This window comes from Chamaea fasciata, unplaced genomic scaffold (genome assembly GCF_029207755.1).
Source record: "Chamaea fasciata isolate MVZ Bird 193981 ecotype frontalis unplaced genomic scaffold, bChaFas1.0.hap1 SCAF_6, whole genome shotgun sequence".
NCBI classification, from domain to species: domain Eukaryota; kingdom Metazoa; phylum Chordata; class Aves; order Passeriformes; family Sylviidae; genus Chamaea; species Chamaea fasciata.
This window is the reverse complement of record NW_027094091.1, coordinates 15,716,870-15,732,060: the sequence shown is the minus strand read 5'-3', so window position 1 is coordinate 15,732,060 and position 15,191 is coordinate 15,716,870. Positions and strand designations below refer to the sequence as shown.

Here is a 15,191-nt window from a genome sequence, read left to right as displayed (position 1 = left end):
GCTGGACATCTAGGCCATGGGACAGATTACTGCAAGTCCAAAGAAAACCTCAAAAAATATAAATAACAGGAACATAAGCCACAATCACCAGTACAAAATGCTACAGGTTCAATGAGGAAAACCTCTTGTTGATACAAACATAGTCCTTCAGTCCAGAAAAATGTTATAGGAGTCTTAATGTTTAAATGTACAAATCATTTAAACCCAAGATTTTTAAGAGAAGTTATAAAAACTGTGGTGAATGAAAGAGATGGCAGGAAGTTTCTCTCCTCTTATGAGGTATATAATAATTTAGTGGAACACCAAGTGGTCCCTTGCCAATGATTCACCTATGGGTTTCTGAAAATATCTAGTGATAAACTATCCTTGAAACTTAAGCTTCCAGGTTACCTCTGACAAATGCTTCTTGACAATGCATCTTCACCTCTTAAATAAAAAACTCAACAAGGTGATCCAGACTCCACCCTTGGTTCCATATGCAGGGATTTAAACCTCTCTCTCTCAAAAAAAAATCTGTAACCATGAACCTCTGGTTGATTTGGGGGAGAATGAGTATAGAACCACTCTATACTACGGACACTGTGACATCATGCAGAAAGGAATTTGTCATAAATTGGATGGGAAAGAGAGTGCCCAAATTTAACTTATTGATTGAGACATTTCTGTTAAAGACAGGAATACTCAAAAACAAGTCTGCAAGTTGTTGTAGCTGCCATTACAGAAAGTGATTCCTAACACTGATTTAGAAAACATCACAACTGCATTTTGTCAGGGGCCTAATCCTGTAGTAAGTATTAGGTATGGTCTGAGAATACCTCCCAGATGAAGCTGCTTAGAGGATTTGGTAAAGAAATGGTTCCCAGATTGCTGCCAGACTAAGGCAGAACATAGGAAAACTCCAAACAGGACATGCACAAAAACAAGTGTCTGGACACACATACTCATTAAAAGGAAAAGAAGCAAAGGAAGTCAAGTAATTTTGAGGTCTAGTAGTACTCTCCCTCCAAAAAGAATAGCAGTGTATTGGAAAAATAGAGGAGATGAACAGGAAGAAGCATATATACTGCAAGCTGCATAACACATTAGGCTTTACCAAGACAGCTTGAGCGCTGGAAGCCAGTCAGTGAACTCACCCAGCTGTGCTTACAGACCATTTCCAGCCCCTGGGCACGGTCCTTTCAGAATGGCTCAGATAGCGCTGAGCTCTCTGCGGTCAGCAGGCATAGCATGAAACCAGTGCAGGAAAGAACTTTTGGTATGCACTTAAGTTCATAATTAGGAAAGTGGGTAAGTGGATGCTTGAAGTTAATCACCTACTTAAGTGCTTTCCTGAATTAGAGCCATACTCTGGTATAACTGATAACTATATCTTTACATAGACTCCATTTTATAATTCTACACAGAAGCATGGAAATAAAGTATTCAGGTTAAGGGAAGTGAAATGCAGCTGAGTAAATTCTATTCATGCTAATTTTGTTAGCTTTTTTCAATGCTGTCACACCAGTTTGAACTTTATTTAGAAATCTGTTTGATTTTTGTCATTTGAGCTTGATATGTTTCTAAGCAATAGCCTATTTATACAAAAAAATTTCATTTCCCTTTTGCTTTTTGTTTTCCTTCATATTATAACAATTTGCACCATTTCTTACCTCTATTGCTAAACAGATATGGTTGTTAGGTTTGCAGTAATTCCAACAATAATTGTCCAATTTATATGTTTCCTGTCCCTCACCCCAGTGAGAAGCTTTCTGAGTAAATATTTAGAATGACATGATTTCAGTGCAGTTTAATTAAAATGTTATTTTTTAAAGAACTGTAAATGCATACAGTTGATATTATAACAGCATATTTTAAAAACCACAATAAATACGAAAACATGAGCTAGCATTCCTAAAATCCTACTGCTCATTGTAAATAACCGGACATTTATTTCTGAAAATGATCATTCAGCATGGAATGCTTTATATTTGCTAAATTCATACAAAAACACTTCCACACATTTGTGTTTACTAAACATTCTCCAAAACATCATAAAAAGTAGAAACAACATTGTTAGCTGTTCTGAAAAACTCCCAAGTTTCCATAAATGTAGTTTGTTCTGCTCACACCAGAACTGAGACAGATATAGTTACAACAGTTACAGCATCAGCAAGGGCACCTATTAATCCATAGTTTGATCTTTGCTCTCTAAAAGTTGTTGTTCAGGTTGTTAAGTACTCACTGCATTTCATTTCAGGGGTAGGGAGCTATCCCTGTGCCTGTTATATTTCAAGTTTATTATCACGCTTTTCTCCAGAAGAAAAGATACCATATGTAGCTTCAGTCTTGTATAGTTTAAACAAAGCTTTCCTAAACATTCACTTTGGTAAAAATGACAAAAATTGTTAAAGGATGACAAAATAAAGAATTATTTTGCAGATATAGAGCTAAGCAACGAAATAAGAACACAAAGATAATTATTTTTTTACCTGCAGTCAAGTAAGTTAGGATGGAATTATTGGAAGAGCAAACACTTGTCCACATCAACATTCTGGCAGGACCAAGTCTTTAAGTTATACAAAAAAACCCCCCAATTTCAGCCGGAAGCTTGACATTAGCTCAGTTTCCCCTTTTCTTAAAGATAAAGTCACCCAAAGATATGAAAGATTTATAATCCCTAAAAAGTAGAACAAACTGTATCTGCAACAAGTACAAATCCAGAAATATTGAAACTTTAAAAATTAGTCTGAGAACAAATCTCTCCTATCTGCTAAGCCCCTAGAGGCTACAACTTCCCTTGAAGTTAATTTTTCTTACTCAGAAATTCCCCAAACTAAGTACTAATGCTTCAACAAAGAAAAATTCTTTCTATTCCTTCTAAGGCTTCACTATTTGAGTATTAATGCTACTGCAACTTAACCCAAACTCTTCTACAAATTGATTTCCTGCAGAAATTCCATGTCCTCTTCCTCAGATTCTTTCTCACCCTCCCAAAAAGGCAAGAGTATTTCTCATCAAGTAGCAAAGAAATCACTTATTGCAATAATCCTATTATTTCACACTGGTACCTTCTTCCAGGTGAATGTTGTTAACTGGTCCCAGAGGAATTTGCCCCTTCTGCCTATGGACTTCACCTGAGCAGAGTGCAAGACCCAGAGCAGCAGAGAGAGGTAGCTGTTCTTTCTGTACCCAGTTATAGATTTATTAACAAAGCATGACACAGAGTAAGCTATGTACAAAAAGTTCAATTGACTATCATATTAGGCCTGGTTATAGCTCTAAGCTTGGGTAATCGGGTTAGATAAAAATAGCCTCAGTGTTCTATTTTCTAATCTGAAATGCATCTTTTTTAGAAGAAAGGAAAGAAAAGGAAAGAGATTTTGATTAGAGATGTGTTGGTTTCATTGGAGGTAATTTTTAGCTCTGATTCTTCTGAAGATGGTATATTATAGTGGGAGCTTTTTATTCTGTTTTGGGTTTGCTTCATTGTTTTGTTGTTTGTTGGAGGTTCTTTTAATAATAAATCTGCTGATACTGTCTAAAAGCCCACAGTATGTGCTGGAGATAGGAGCATTAGTTATGTTAGAGGCAAGTGAGCAGATCTTCAAACAACCTTTCCATAAACTCCAGGATCCCCACTCCTCCTCAGCGGAAGATGCAAGAGGGACTACCAGATCACTTAATATTTTGAGAAAAGAAGATTTCTAAGTCATCATTTCTTAAGCAAGCTATACCAAAATTAAAAGAAAGCTCTCCAAAATGAAACTTCAAGAAGCTTATGGAGCTTAGAGGTTTGTATTGTACCAAGAGGATTTCCTTACAACCTCTTTCTCTAGCTACTCTTGCCTATCACTTATACAAAGAAGCTGTATTTCTTCTCAATAGGCAGCAGGAGAAACTGTCATAATGACCCTTTTCTTTGCATACTTTTGCTGCACTGGTATAACCCCACTTATTCTCGTCTAATTTTTGTCTATGTTATTTGAAGGAAGAAAAATATGTAAGAATATATTTAAATATTTCTTTCTTTTGACTTCAATTTTCATCCTGAGATTTGCTTTCATGACAAGGAATTGCTACTGGGTTTTGTATGTGTACATAGGGATATTTGTGTGTGTGTGGTGTATATATATATATATATATATATATATATATGTGGCTTTGTTTCTGAGAGAGAAAAGTCTGTGTGTAGGTGAGCTGGATTCTACACGGAATTGTATTTTTTCTTCACCTTTAAGGTATTTTTGTTGTTTTCAGTGTTGCAAGCTGGCATTAAAAGGAAGCATACCGGTTCGGAAGGATTTGTTTTACATGCATTTCTCTGCTCCATGGCATGTTATTGCTTGGCTGAATAACTCTAACTAAGAGGAAATATCTACCCAGATGATCAAAAGGGCGACCATCTTCCCATGTCTACAATCTCTACCACTTTTTAAGTTTCTATCTTTAGATAAACCTACTACCTCATTTTCTCAGCTCTAGTTAGAGCACAGATGTGCTTCCCAGAGTAAATTCTAGATGTGGATGGTATAGCCAATTCCCAAGTTGGACAGAACAGCTAAACATCATATACTGTATGAAGGGTCACTGTGAAGAGTAAAGGAGAAAAGCAAAATCAAATAGCTGTATAGGTGCGTGGCCTGTTTGGTGACCAGCTGTATATCCATGCAAGGTCTTATCATGAGGGCCAATCTAAGTTTCTGCTTCATTTTCTTCACCAGATTGCTTTCTTTCATGCCTTCCCCTTGGTTTTTGTCCTCTATTGTGTGTATGTTTATCATCTCATCCTTGACATGGTTCTTGTATTATCTATAACATAAGCAACAGCAGCATTATTTTATTAGTAAGCTCCAAGGTTTCACTTCTAGTGAAACAAATAAAATGTATCCCAAACAATATATGCCGTAAAGAATGGTGATAGAATTTGTGTAATAACATTGAACACTTAATGATGAACTCTCTTCATATCGAGACATCCTTGGATGACATTGATCTGTCACATGCTGTGTAAGACTGTTTATGACAACTTTGATCAGAAGTACTCAAATTTAAGAAACAATCAGGCCACAGATGGCAGTTAATCTAGTCTTTGACTAAATTAATTGGTTTCATAATTGGGTACACATGGAGCTCTTTAAACATTAATCACAGTCCTCTTAGATATCTTTAACAAGAGAAAGTATGGCTGTTCTAATCAACTGCTTTGTGAAGCTGAAAATAACCGGAGAGTGTTGTCCTGGGGGGGGGGAAAAAAAAAAAAAAAACAAAAAAAAAAAAAAAAAACCCCAAACCAAAAAAAACCCCAAAAACAAAACAAAACACAAAAAAAAAAAAAAAAAAAAAAAAACCCAAAAAACTCAGGATGCTATGATTGTATTCAGTTCTGCAGAGATAAGAAACAGCAGGATGAGAATTGGCCTGTTTAAGAAACACTTCCTAACTGCACAGAGGTAGGAAACTTGTTACTGTTATCCTTTCACTGGGCACAGAATTTGAGATCAAAATTGCTTTAGATTTTAAAAGCTTATGCAATTTCTACAATGAGTTTTCTGTTAAATCTCTTCCAGTTTCATACACTTGTAGATGTAATAATGAAAGACCAGAGTCCACTTAAATTATCAGCAACAAATGCCGTTGGCTTAAGACATTCTGAGCACTTACTTTGACTCTCCAGTCTCATGGAGTATCTCACTGGAAGCTGTATTAAGGCAGTGAAACCTGACTGATAAATGCTGAGAAAAAGCTGATTGTGAGAATGCATAAAAGGCTAAGAATATGAGAAGTAATCTAAAAAGGCTTATTACAAGGGTATGAGAAATACTCACTTGAAACCTTGTCAGCCAAATCTAATGAAGTGATGGTACAGCCTTGTAAATATATTTGCGTAATATTTAAGTGGTTAATTTTTAACAGTAAAGCACTACAGTTAGGATAGAGTTTCTGCCTAAAGAACAAAACATTGTCAGCTGTAACACTAGCATTACAAATTCTGTTATTTCTTCAAGCCCAAGACTCTAGAACCAGAAAACAGGGGCCTCTTGGCTTTCTTTTGAAAGAAACTGTAAACATTTAAGTGCAGAAAATGTTGAAAACATACCTTGATTCAACCCTAAGCAGAAAGGCAAGAAGAAAATGCAAAATGGAATGTAATACACTATAGAGAATGGATGGAGAAGGAACAGATCTGAATCACTGTGGCAATGGGCCCAAACTTGAAGGAGAGGGATCCCAGCATTGCCTTGAAGTGCCGCACACCAGCTTCTCAGCAAGCTTGCTCTGCACTGTGGAGAAGTATTGCCAGGGAATATAGATATCTAGCTGTGAAAACATCCTTCATGGCAAATGGTGGGAAATTAAACACCTAAATTTTAAACAAGAGGAGGAAAGGGAAGAAACCCTCAAAATGTTTATGGGGAAGTTGCCTTGCCTAAGATAGAGAAGGAAAGGGTTACTTCTCTTTGCATCTCAATCCATGAATACTTGAAATAGGTTTTTTCAAGGATGATCAAATTATGGGAAAGGACAACAGAAATATCACTTTTTCTCATGATGATCTGCAGTAGATCATCTCTGCTGTCTACTTTTCTCAGCAGGAATCCAATGAGGAGCTGTTCAGTTTGTCATACTCAGCCTACTGTGACTTCATTTGTTATTAGCTGAGGGGATTATTTAATGTAGTCCTAAAAAGGAATACTTAATATGAATCTATAGTTGTTCTGTTACTTTGTTTGAATTAGCATAATACAAAAACAGTCTTTAAAATTAATGTGAAAATGGTAAATGTAAGAAGTAAGAAAATAATAAATTTTAAAAAACAAACCCCTTGAGAAGTAACACAAGCAAAAACAAATCCATGTTTGATTTTAAAATCTCAGTATGAAAAAAGGGAAAATAAGAGAACATCTTGGTTATGTTGAATTAACTGCCTTTACAAAATAGAAATGTTATTTTCAGTACATCTGCAACACTACTGTGACTGATTATAACAACATGAAAAGATACTTATTGAGAACCAGCAGACAAAAATCCAAATATTTCAAGAATGCAATTATGTGAAGAAATCTAAGGTCACAGCAAACTAAACACCACAAGACTGATCTAGCTACTGAAAGAGGTGCATTTCAGTAATAACCAGGTCCTTTTTTTTTAGCTTATTTTGAGTTTGAGAAATCATTCTACTCTCCCTGTTTTGCTAAAAGGATAGTGAATTTCATACACAATATTCCTTCTTTTTCTTTTACTTTTTTTTAAATTCAAGGAGTTCAGCTTGAAAATGAAGATACAGAATTGGTAGAAAAAGAGGGAAAGGGGAGATCAGTGGGGGATTCAGAACATAACCTAAACCACATGCAATTGAGCTAAAAGAAAGGTTATATATAAAATTGATAAGATGAAGCCTAAAGATGTAATAAAAATAGTTGTTCTAAGTCAAATCATGAATAGTTCTACTTCAAGAGGCAATAATTCTGTAAGTGATGTTACAGGAAATAAACTGCCTTACCCAAGTGACTACCACTCATGGTGGATGTTGGTTAGGTTGATTATAAAATTGCAGCCTATTCTGGAAACTTCAGCTAGAAGGAGGTGCAAAGGACTCCAAAACATGAATTTCTGCAGCAAACCCAAAAACCTGCTACATGCATACACCTTCCTCATCACTGACTCACACCCCTGGGGAGATGGTAGAGATATAGGAGGTGATACCCTATGCTCTGCTTCCTGGGCAATGGCCCTTACGGAGAAGCCAGCTTGAGAACTGGGTGTTGCTTATACAATCCTTCATTTATATTGCAATCCTCCAGGGATTCCATCACCACCTGTGATGCTCCACACAAGCTGTATCTTGTCACATGCTCTGTTGGTTCAACTTTCACACAGGGAAACATACCCAGTGTGACATTACATGCAAGGAAGGGTAGGTTTTGGGGAAAAAACTTATTTCTTAGCTTAAATAATAATAAACCTGTAGACTGCAACAGAAGTAGCAATCCTTGTCTTTCTTAGCTTTAGCAAGTTCTTAGCTACTGTAATTGAAAAAGTCATTCATGAAGACATAAACAGTTGTCTTTTCAATTATAACACAAGTTTGGATTACCAGTGCATTCTCTGATGGCTGGCTCAGTATTTCATGTCCATCTCTAATATTAAGCTGCAATTAGTGATCTATTCTCTCTGGGTTTAATAGCAGTATATTTTCAGCTGCAGAGTTGCTCTGGTGATGGCACACTTAAATTACTTGGCCACATGGGAAACTTTAGAGAGAGTGAGTGACATTACTCGGCTGTGTGGAACATAGGATAACGGTTTAAATGGAAGGCAAAACAGCCATATTTGATAGATAGTGCTATAGAGACATCACTTAGAAGTATATATCAGATTTTACCTTCCCTCCAAAATTTACTTTAATAGTCAAATAATGACATGTTAAAACAGCAGTCTAATCTACAGTAATTTGTTATTTTCTGGCATTTCAAGCTGACTGCTTTCACTAACACACCTTTTTCTGCCAGACTAGTACTGAAACAAGATACATCATCCTCATAAGAACACTTTGAGAATAATAAATGTTTTAAATTAGTACCAAACAAAAGTTTCTCTTCTACTTGTTATTTATACTATAACACCATGGAGTCTTTCATATAGTTGCACATTAATATTTTTTTTCACCTTACAAGCCTGTGTTGTTTAAAGTCCCAATTTTTCCAACCTTACTGAAACATGGCTCTGCTATGAGGAAGGATTTTATAAAGTAACATGATTTTACTATGATCAAGTGTTCTCAGCTTGCCATAAAAGTTGTGGGATTGTTTTTCTAGCTCTAAGAGTTTGTCTAAATACAATGCAGCCTCCATAGCTCTGTTCTCTTGTGCAGCAGTACATGCATATGATGAGATCATGGCCCTTTGGCCCCTGTATCACAAGATCATTAGTCTCCAACCAGTAACAATAAACAAAGACCTGAAAATAACCTATGAAAATTTCACTGTATATTCTAAAATGGTACCTAATGGAGAGCTCTATTCATGTTTTAGTTATCCACATAAAACCAAGTGCATCTATTTTATAAACATTTCCTGTAGAGTTTCATTATAATGCCTGCTTGCTACAAACAAGGCTAGTTTGATACATGGAAGTGACATCTCTATTTAACTAAACTAGCTGATATAAGTAGACAGGACAGGAAGAATATTGGTGTTCTTGAAAAGCTTAGTGCTTTTCCCTAAACTAATTAGATGATGTGATAAGAGTACATCTGCTCAGATACAAACTTTGTTTCACCTAGTCAGATGCTCACAGATTGAAGAGCCCTACTGCTAGAACATAAGAATCATATTCCTATTTTTACCTTCCTATACAAAGCACAAAAATGTTTGTAAAAAATGGTCATCTGCCTGAAACAATCATGTTTCATGTACTTAGAATTAGGTCAATAACAAGAATAGAAATACAGGCAGTGGAATCAGCTAATGCCAATGAGAATCACAAAAGCAGACCTTATAATTAGGAGACAGCAGTATTTTTAATCGTATACCCTACTGAAATGCACCATCATTGAACACTAAATATGTATCCTGAGATATAACTGATATGTGTGATGTGATTTTGGGGGTCTTCCTGTGCAGGGCCGAGAGTTGGACACAATGATCCATATGGATCCCTTCCAACACACAATATTCTACATACCCTGAAATTTCAGACATAAACAGATAATTTCTTTCTTCATCTGTAAGATACTTGATATTGAATTATAGTCTCTCCACCCATCATCATTTGTAAACTATTTTGAATTTTATATGACCACAGAGATATAAAAGATGTCAACCTGGAATGCTTACAAATCATACTTCTTCCTGGTGATCCAAAAGTTAATGAGGAGAAGACCCATAGTTGCCTGACTTTTCTGCTTTGTTAAAAAACTCATTCTTCCACTTGCATGTGAAATGGAAACTTTTCCAATTGCTCCTATTAGAGTTTGTTCTTTCACTTTCCCTTCATTTCCCTTCTTTTTCATTTAGAACTGATGATAATGCAAGGAAATGTCTAGAGTTTAACTTTCAAGACTCACAGGGCCCCTAACCCAAATATCAGCAACATCTGGATTATGAACATTTTTTTTTAATCTTCACACTGGTTGAGGTTGAAGTCAAATTCCAAGTCTAAACTACTAGATTAGTGATAATCTTTTTACCTGGGCCGTGCTGCTTGCCACCACAGACACGGAAGTGATAGATAATGGCCTCTCTCACAGCATCCTTTCTGTACTGCTCTACAGCTGGTGGGCCAGCTGCCTCTGCTGAAGAAAAAAGAATGATCATGTTAGTGTTTATGGTGAAATATCCTCTAGTGTCATTATTTCCACCCTTCTATGTTCTGTTGCAGTATATCTTTCAAGTATCAATGATTACGTGCAGTATTAATTCATAAAACTATCACACAATTCATCATTTAACCCTTCGTTTTACCAAGATGCTGAAAATTTCAAGGTTTACAAATTGTATTCATGTGAGAGAGTAGCTCACCACTGATTGCATCTGCAGGAGGCTTGCTACAAGGTTTTGACTGTTCAGGTTAGACTGTTTTAATTACACTTCATCATTGCCCCCAGTTTCCATAAAGCAGCACTTATGTGACAAAGACCCATGCAAAGCTGTCTGTACAGGAGTGAAATTCACCTTTGGGGACTAATTATAAAGAGGTTCTGGTGATGAACAATTTTGCAATGTTTCAGTAAGATAGTTAAATCTCCCCAATGTGTTAAAAAAATAATTCAAAATGTCAGATTTTGATGGGGTTTTGGTATCAAACTGTAAGCATCTCTGAGTGTTCTAATTTCTCTTTACCCCCAAATTAATATGAGATAAAACATACAGGAAGAACAGCCGTAATAGTTCTTGTAACTTCAAAAATATTGTACCAGAATTTGTCTCCAGAGCCATTTCTAGGTAACTGGCACTCTGATCCCATAAAAATTAGCTAGGACAGGCAGCTAAAATTAACCAAATTGAAACTACCCCTCACTGCTTCAGCTTCTGCCCTCAATCAGCCTTGGAGTTTTGATCCAACCCTTGTTCGGAAAACTGAAAATGTTTCTATAAAATCAAGTACAAATCCACATAAGAAGTAATCTCTTGGCTGGAAAGTCATTTTCATGGAGAAGAAAAACCTGTGCCATTACTGTAAAAATATCATCCCTGAAGGTTTGATGAAGGAGGATCCTTGGCTTACCTGGTTCAGTTTTGTTTGGAAAAATAAAACATCTCCAAGGCAGGGAGTGGTGCAAAACTAATCTCTACAGTATATCTGATTTCTAGACAGTATTTTCAGAAGAACTAAGAGTTCAAAACCTAGACAACTATAAAAATTCAGTTGAAAATGCTGTCTTTTTATTCTCCTTCTCTCTGAAATCTGTCCACCAAGATTTTTAGTTTTGTTGCTTTTTCTTTTCATGCCTGGAGAAATCTCTCAAACTGGAGAAACCTTGAAACTGCAACAAAAATTATGTTAATTTCACAAAATGAGAGGGGGGTGTAGTTCCTTCCATACTCTTTATTTAATCATAGAAACCTGAAAATAAAACTCTTCAGATGTGGGACATTTGTCCTAATGAAACTGATTTACGTTACATAAGCTCAGGGATTCAGTTAAACACCATTCATTTAAAATTCTTCTGTTCTGAATTCAGTAAGCTCAATTAGCTGTTTTACAGAAGTAACAAAGTTTATTTTTATGAAATTTCTTTACAAAAAAATTATGTGATCTGCCATCTGTTTTCAAAGTTTTGTTTGTTCCAGTGGAAACAGAACTGAACTTCATGGACCTCTACAAGCAATCCCTGAATGTGTCCTTCACCCATAAAAAAAGAACATCTTTATGAAGTTCAGAAGGAAATATCCATCAGGTAAGGTTTGCAGTAGAAGCAAATTCACTACAGATTTTTTTTTTAACCAGTCTTATGGCAAAAACAAAAAATACAAGAAAGGTACTATGAGTTTGAAACTGATGCATTATCCAAATAAGGTTACATTTTAATTTGTGTGGGGTTTGCCTTCTCTGAGTTACCTTGGGTTTTGCCATTTCTGTGAGGTAAGACTGAAAATTTCTGTTGCTGTTTGGAAGGCCAGTATGTGACCCAAGGTACCTGCAACAGATGTGGGGTGAAGAAGGAGACTGATAAGTTGCTGCTTATTTATTGCTGGCTATCATGATGAAAGTTAGAGGAAGCAACAGGCTGCCTTTACACCTGCACTTCCAGTCTTACCGTTCTCCTGAAAGGCTCCACTAAAAAGGTGGTAAGGGCTCAAACTCCTACATTGCCTTGCTTCTGACAGTCTATACAGATACGCAGAGGGATGAATGAGTGGGGAATAACTTCCCCTTCATTGTTCAGACTTGAAGATCTGCAGTTTTGACACACTGTTGCTGCTGTTACTCTGCTCATACTCTGGAACAAGAAACTGGGTATGGATAGAGTGATTTGGTTCTTCCAGCCTTGCACCTTCAACCCATATAGGGGAGTAAGGGGAGAAGCAATGGTGCCCTGTCTTTTCTATGGCTTTATTAAATCCTGTTTTCTATTACAACCTCCAAATAAGCACAAAAAATGTAATTTCTTGCTGAAGTGACACTGCTTACAAAGATGAGAAGGAGAGCATGGGGGAGGAGAAGGCAGTCCAAGACACACCAGGATCTGAGAAAACTGCAGATCTTGATTCTTCTGTCTAGGGAATTAAAGATTGCTAATTGCTCTCTTGCAAGACACGGACAGCGATTGCCACATTAGACTGGTGCGGAGGGGTATGTGTCTTGTGCTGGAGGCACAACACGAGGGTGACTGTGCAGAGCAGCGCAACCGCCCGTCCAAGTGGTTGTCAAATGCTCCAAGTAATCCAATCTGACGTTTGTGTGTTAACTTTCTTGCAGTTACCTTAATCTGACTTCAGTTTGTAGGTTGATAGTAAGCCTTCTCAGGCGTGCTTCCAGATACTGAACTGATTTGGCTCCTAGTTTTCACGCTAGCCTTTTCCAAAAGGGTGGTGGGAGATAACACTGTGTGACGCCAGTCCCCAGCATACCTCCCTGTCCGGCTCTCCATGACCAACAGCCCCATTAAAACTGGACTGAAAGCGAAGCCGTTGAAAACTGCTGCTGGTGAACTGGGCATTAGTTCAGAAAACTCTGAAAATCTCCCTACGGAGTGAGCCTGTCGAGCTGGCTCGGAAGGCGCAGCGCTGTGTGACAGCCGCGCCCGCGCGGCGGTGGCAGCGGCTGAGGGGGCCGAGCTGGCGGCCTCCCCGGGGCAGGTGCGGGCGAGGGGCTGCAAAAGCCGGCGAGGCACCTGAGCCAGGAGCCCCGCTCCAACCAGCGCCCAGGACAGATGGTGGGATGAAGGCGAGACCCGCGGCGGTTTTTGAGGAGCTCTGAGCCCGGCACTGTGAAACGCGGGGCACTGGGGCCGCTGGTAGGGCCCGCTGCGCTGCCCACCCCAGAAGAAACCTCGGGGGTGGTGCCGCTCCCCTCCCTCAGGAACTACAGCTCCCGGCGTGCCTTGCTGCCGCCTGTCCTGGCCGGGCCAGAGCAGGTGGCGCGCTGCCCTGCGGGAGCTGTAGGCCGGGGGAAATCGATGGGCAGCGGGGCAGCGGCGGGCAGGGAAGGGTTGTCGGTTCTCGGCCCGGTTCTCGGCCCGGCCCGCGGTCTGTGAGGGAGAACCGGGGCCCGGGCGCGGAGGGGCGGGGGAACAGCGGGGAGTGGGGACGCGCGTCAGTTACCCCGCCAGGCGGCGCGCGCGCTCCCCGCGCCGGATGCTGCGGGGGGGGAAGGGGGGCCTCGGGCGCGCGCTCGACGAGGCAAAGGGGGGTGGGGGGGAGGGAGAGGAGCCGGGGGAGCGCGCGCTCGTATGTAAATGAGCGGGCGTGAGGTCAGAGGCAGATGGAAAAGGGAACAGAAGGAATGGCCGCCGCGGCTCCCGCTCCTCCTGCCGCCGCCTCCCAGTGCCGGAGCCCCCGCTGCACGGCGGAGCGTAGGGGAGTCCGCCGAGAACTCGACTCCTGGCGGCACCGGCTCATGCACTGTGTGGGTAAGAGAGGGGGCGGCGGCGTGTCCCGGCTTGCAGCGGGGGGGACCGAGGGGCGACGGACGGGGCGGCGAGTGGGGTCTGAGAGGGGAATGGGCAGCGGGGCGGGCGAGGCTCTCCGAGCCCAGGTCTGTCGGGTGGGCGGAGGGGGGGGACGGGGATGGAGGAGCGGCTCTAGCGGCTTTCTTGGAGGGCGGGAGCGGAGACGGGGTCTGTAGGGGAAAGCGAAGGTCCTAAGCCGCCTCCGGGCAGCAGAGGGTGGGTGTTACGGCTTTGCCTGGGGCCGCTGGGTCCCTCCCGTCACCGCCCACCGAGACCCTTTCTCGGCTCGGGTCCTTTTGTCTCGGCTCCTCGTCGTTCGCGCGGTGAGCGCCGGTGGCTGCCCCCCTCCTCTCCTCCTCCATCGCCACTGCCTGGGGGGCGGAGGGGGGAAGGGAGCCCGCCTCTGTGTATGTGTCTGTGTGTGCGTGCGCCTTTAAGAGGGAGCCGCTCCTGCACTGACGGTTGGGATTTGAAGTTTTCCCTCCCCCTGGAAGTTGTCATGGCGACGGCAGCTCTTCCCCCCCCCCCCCCCCCTTCCCGATCCCGGGGCTGCCCCGGTGGCTCTCGTGCCGGGAGGTTTCCCAGGTCACGTGAATCCCCCGCGCGTGTCCGGCTGGCGGGAGCGCGCGGGCACCGGCGGCGTTCCCGCCTGGAGGAGCCCCGGGACCGGGGCTGCTCCCGCTGCGCTCCGCCCAGGCAAAGACAGCCTCCCCTCTCGGCCCCGGCCCCCGTCCCTGTAAGCGCTGGCATTCGGCACGTGTGCCGCCTCGGGGCGGCGGGCGCTTCGGGGTTTTGTTTGTTTGTTTGTTTTGGGAAGGTGGGGTGTGTACACTGAGGCCAGGAACTGCTTATCTCTATTGTTTCAACAGACGTTTTCTTTCTTGGGGAAATAGAATCCTTGATCTTCAAGTCGAGTGTTAGAGTCAGTGCCGATCCTCCCCGATGGCTGAGCGGGGAAACACGTCTAGTGTGGCTGGGCGGGTGAGCGGCGCTTCATTCAGTGTTTCTGCGGGCGCTTGAGACAAGAGCAAAGAAGTGAATACCTAGCAAGCTGGTGTACCTGTATTCACAGGCAATTAGCGCTCGCCGAGTTCGCGGA

The 15,191-nt window shown here is 41.1% G+C and overlaps 1 protein-coding gene across 14 annotated transcripts in view; it reads left to right on the top strand.

Moving 5' to 3' along the window:
- The first annotated feature begins 3,112 nt into the window (after positions 1-3,112).
- Positions 3,113-15,191, top strand: part of LCORL (ligand dependent nuclear receptor corepressor like) — a 91,802-nt gene continuing 79,723 nt past the window's right edge. For 11 of the 14 annotated variants that reach the window (XR_010721413.1, XR_010721411.1, XR_010721412.1 and 8 more), the window contains exon 1: positions 13,847-14,053. Coding sequence is in view for 10 of the 14 variants with exons in the window: in XM_066185528.1 (XP_066041625.1) it covers positions 13,906-14,053 (148 nt within the window). In the remaining 4 variants the exon portion in view is untranslated. Of the gene's footprint in view, positions 3,150-3,609; positions 3,771-11,600; positions 11,662-11,771; positions 11,879-13,846; positions 14,054-15,191 lie in introns of those variants that run through there. The other 3 variants (XM_066185523.1, XM_066185522.1, XM_066185524.1) reach the window with 3 other exon arrangements.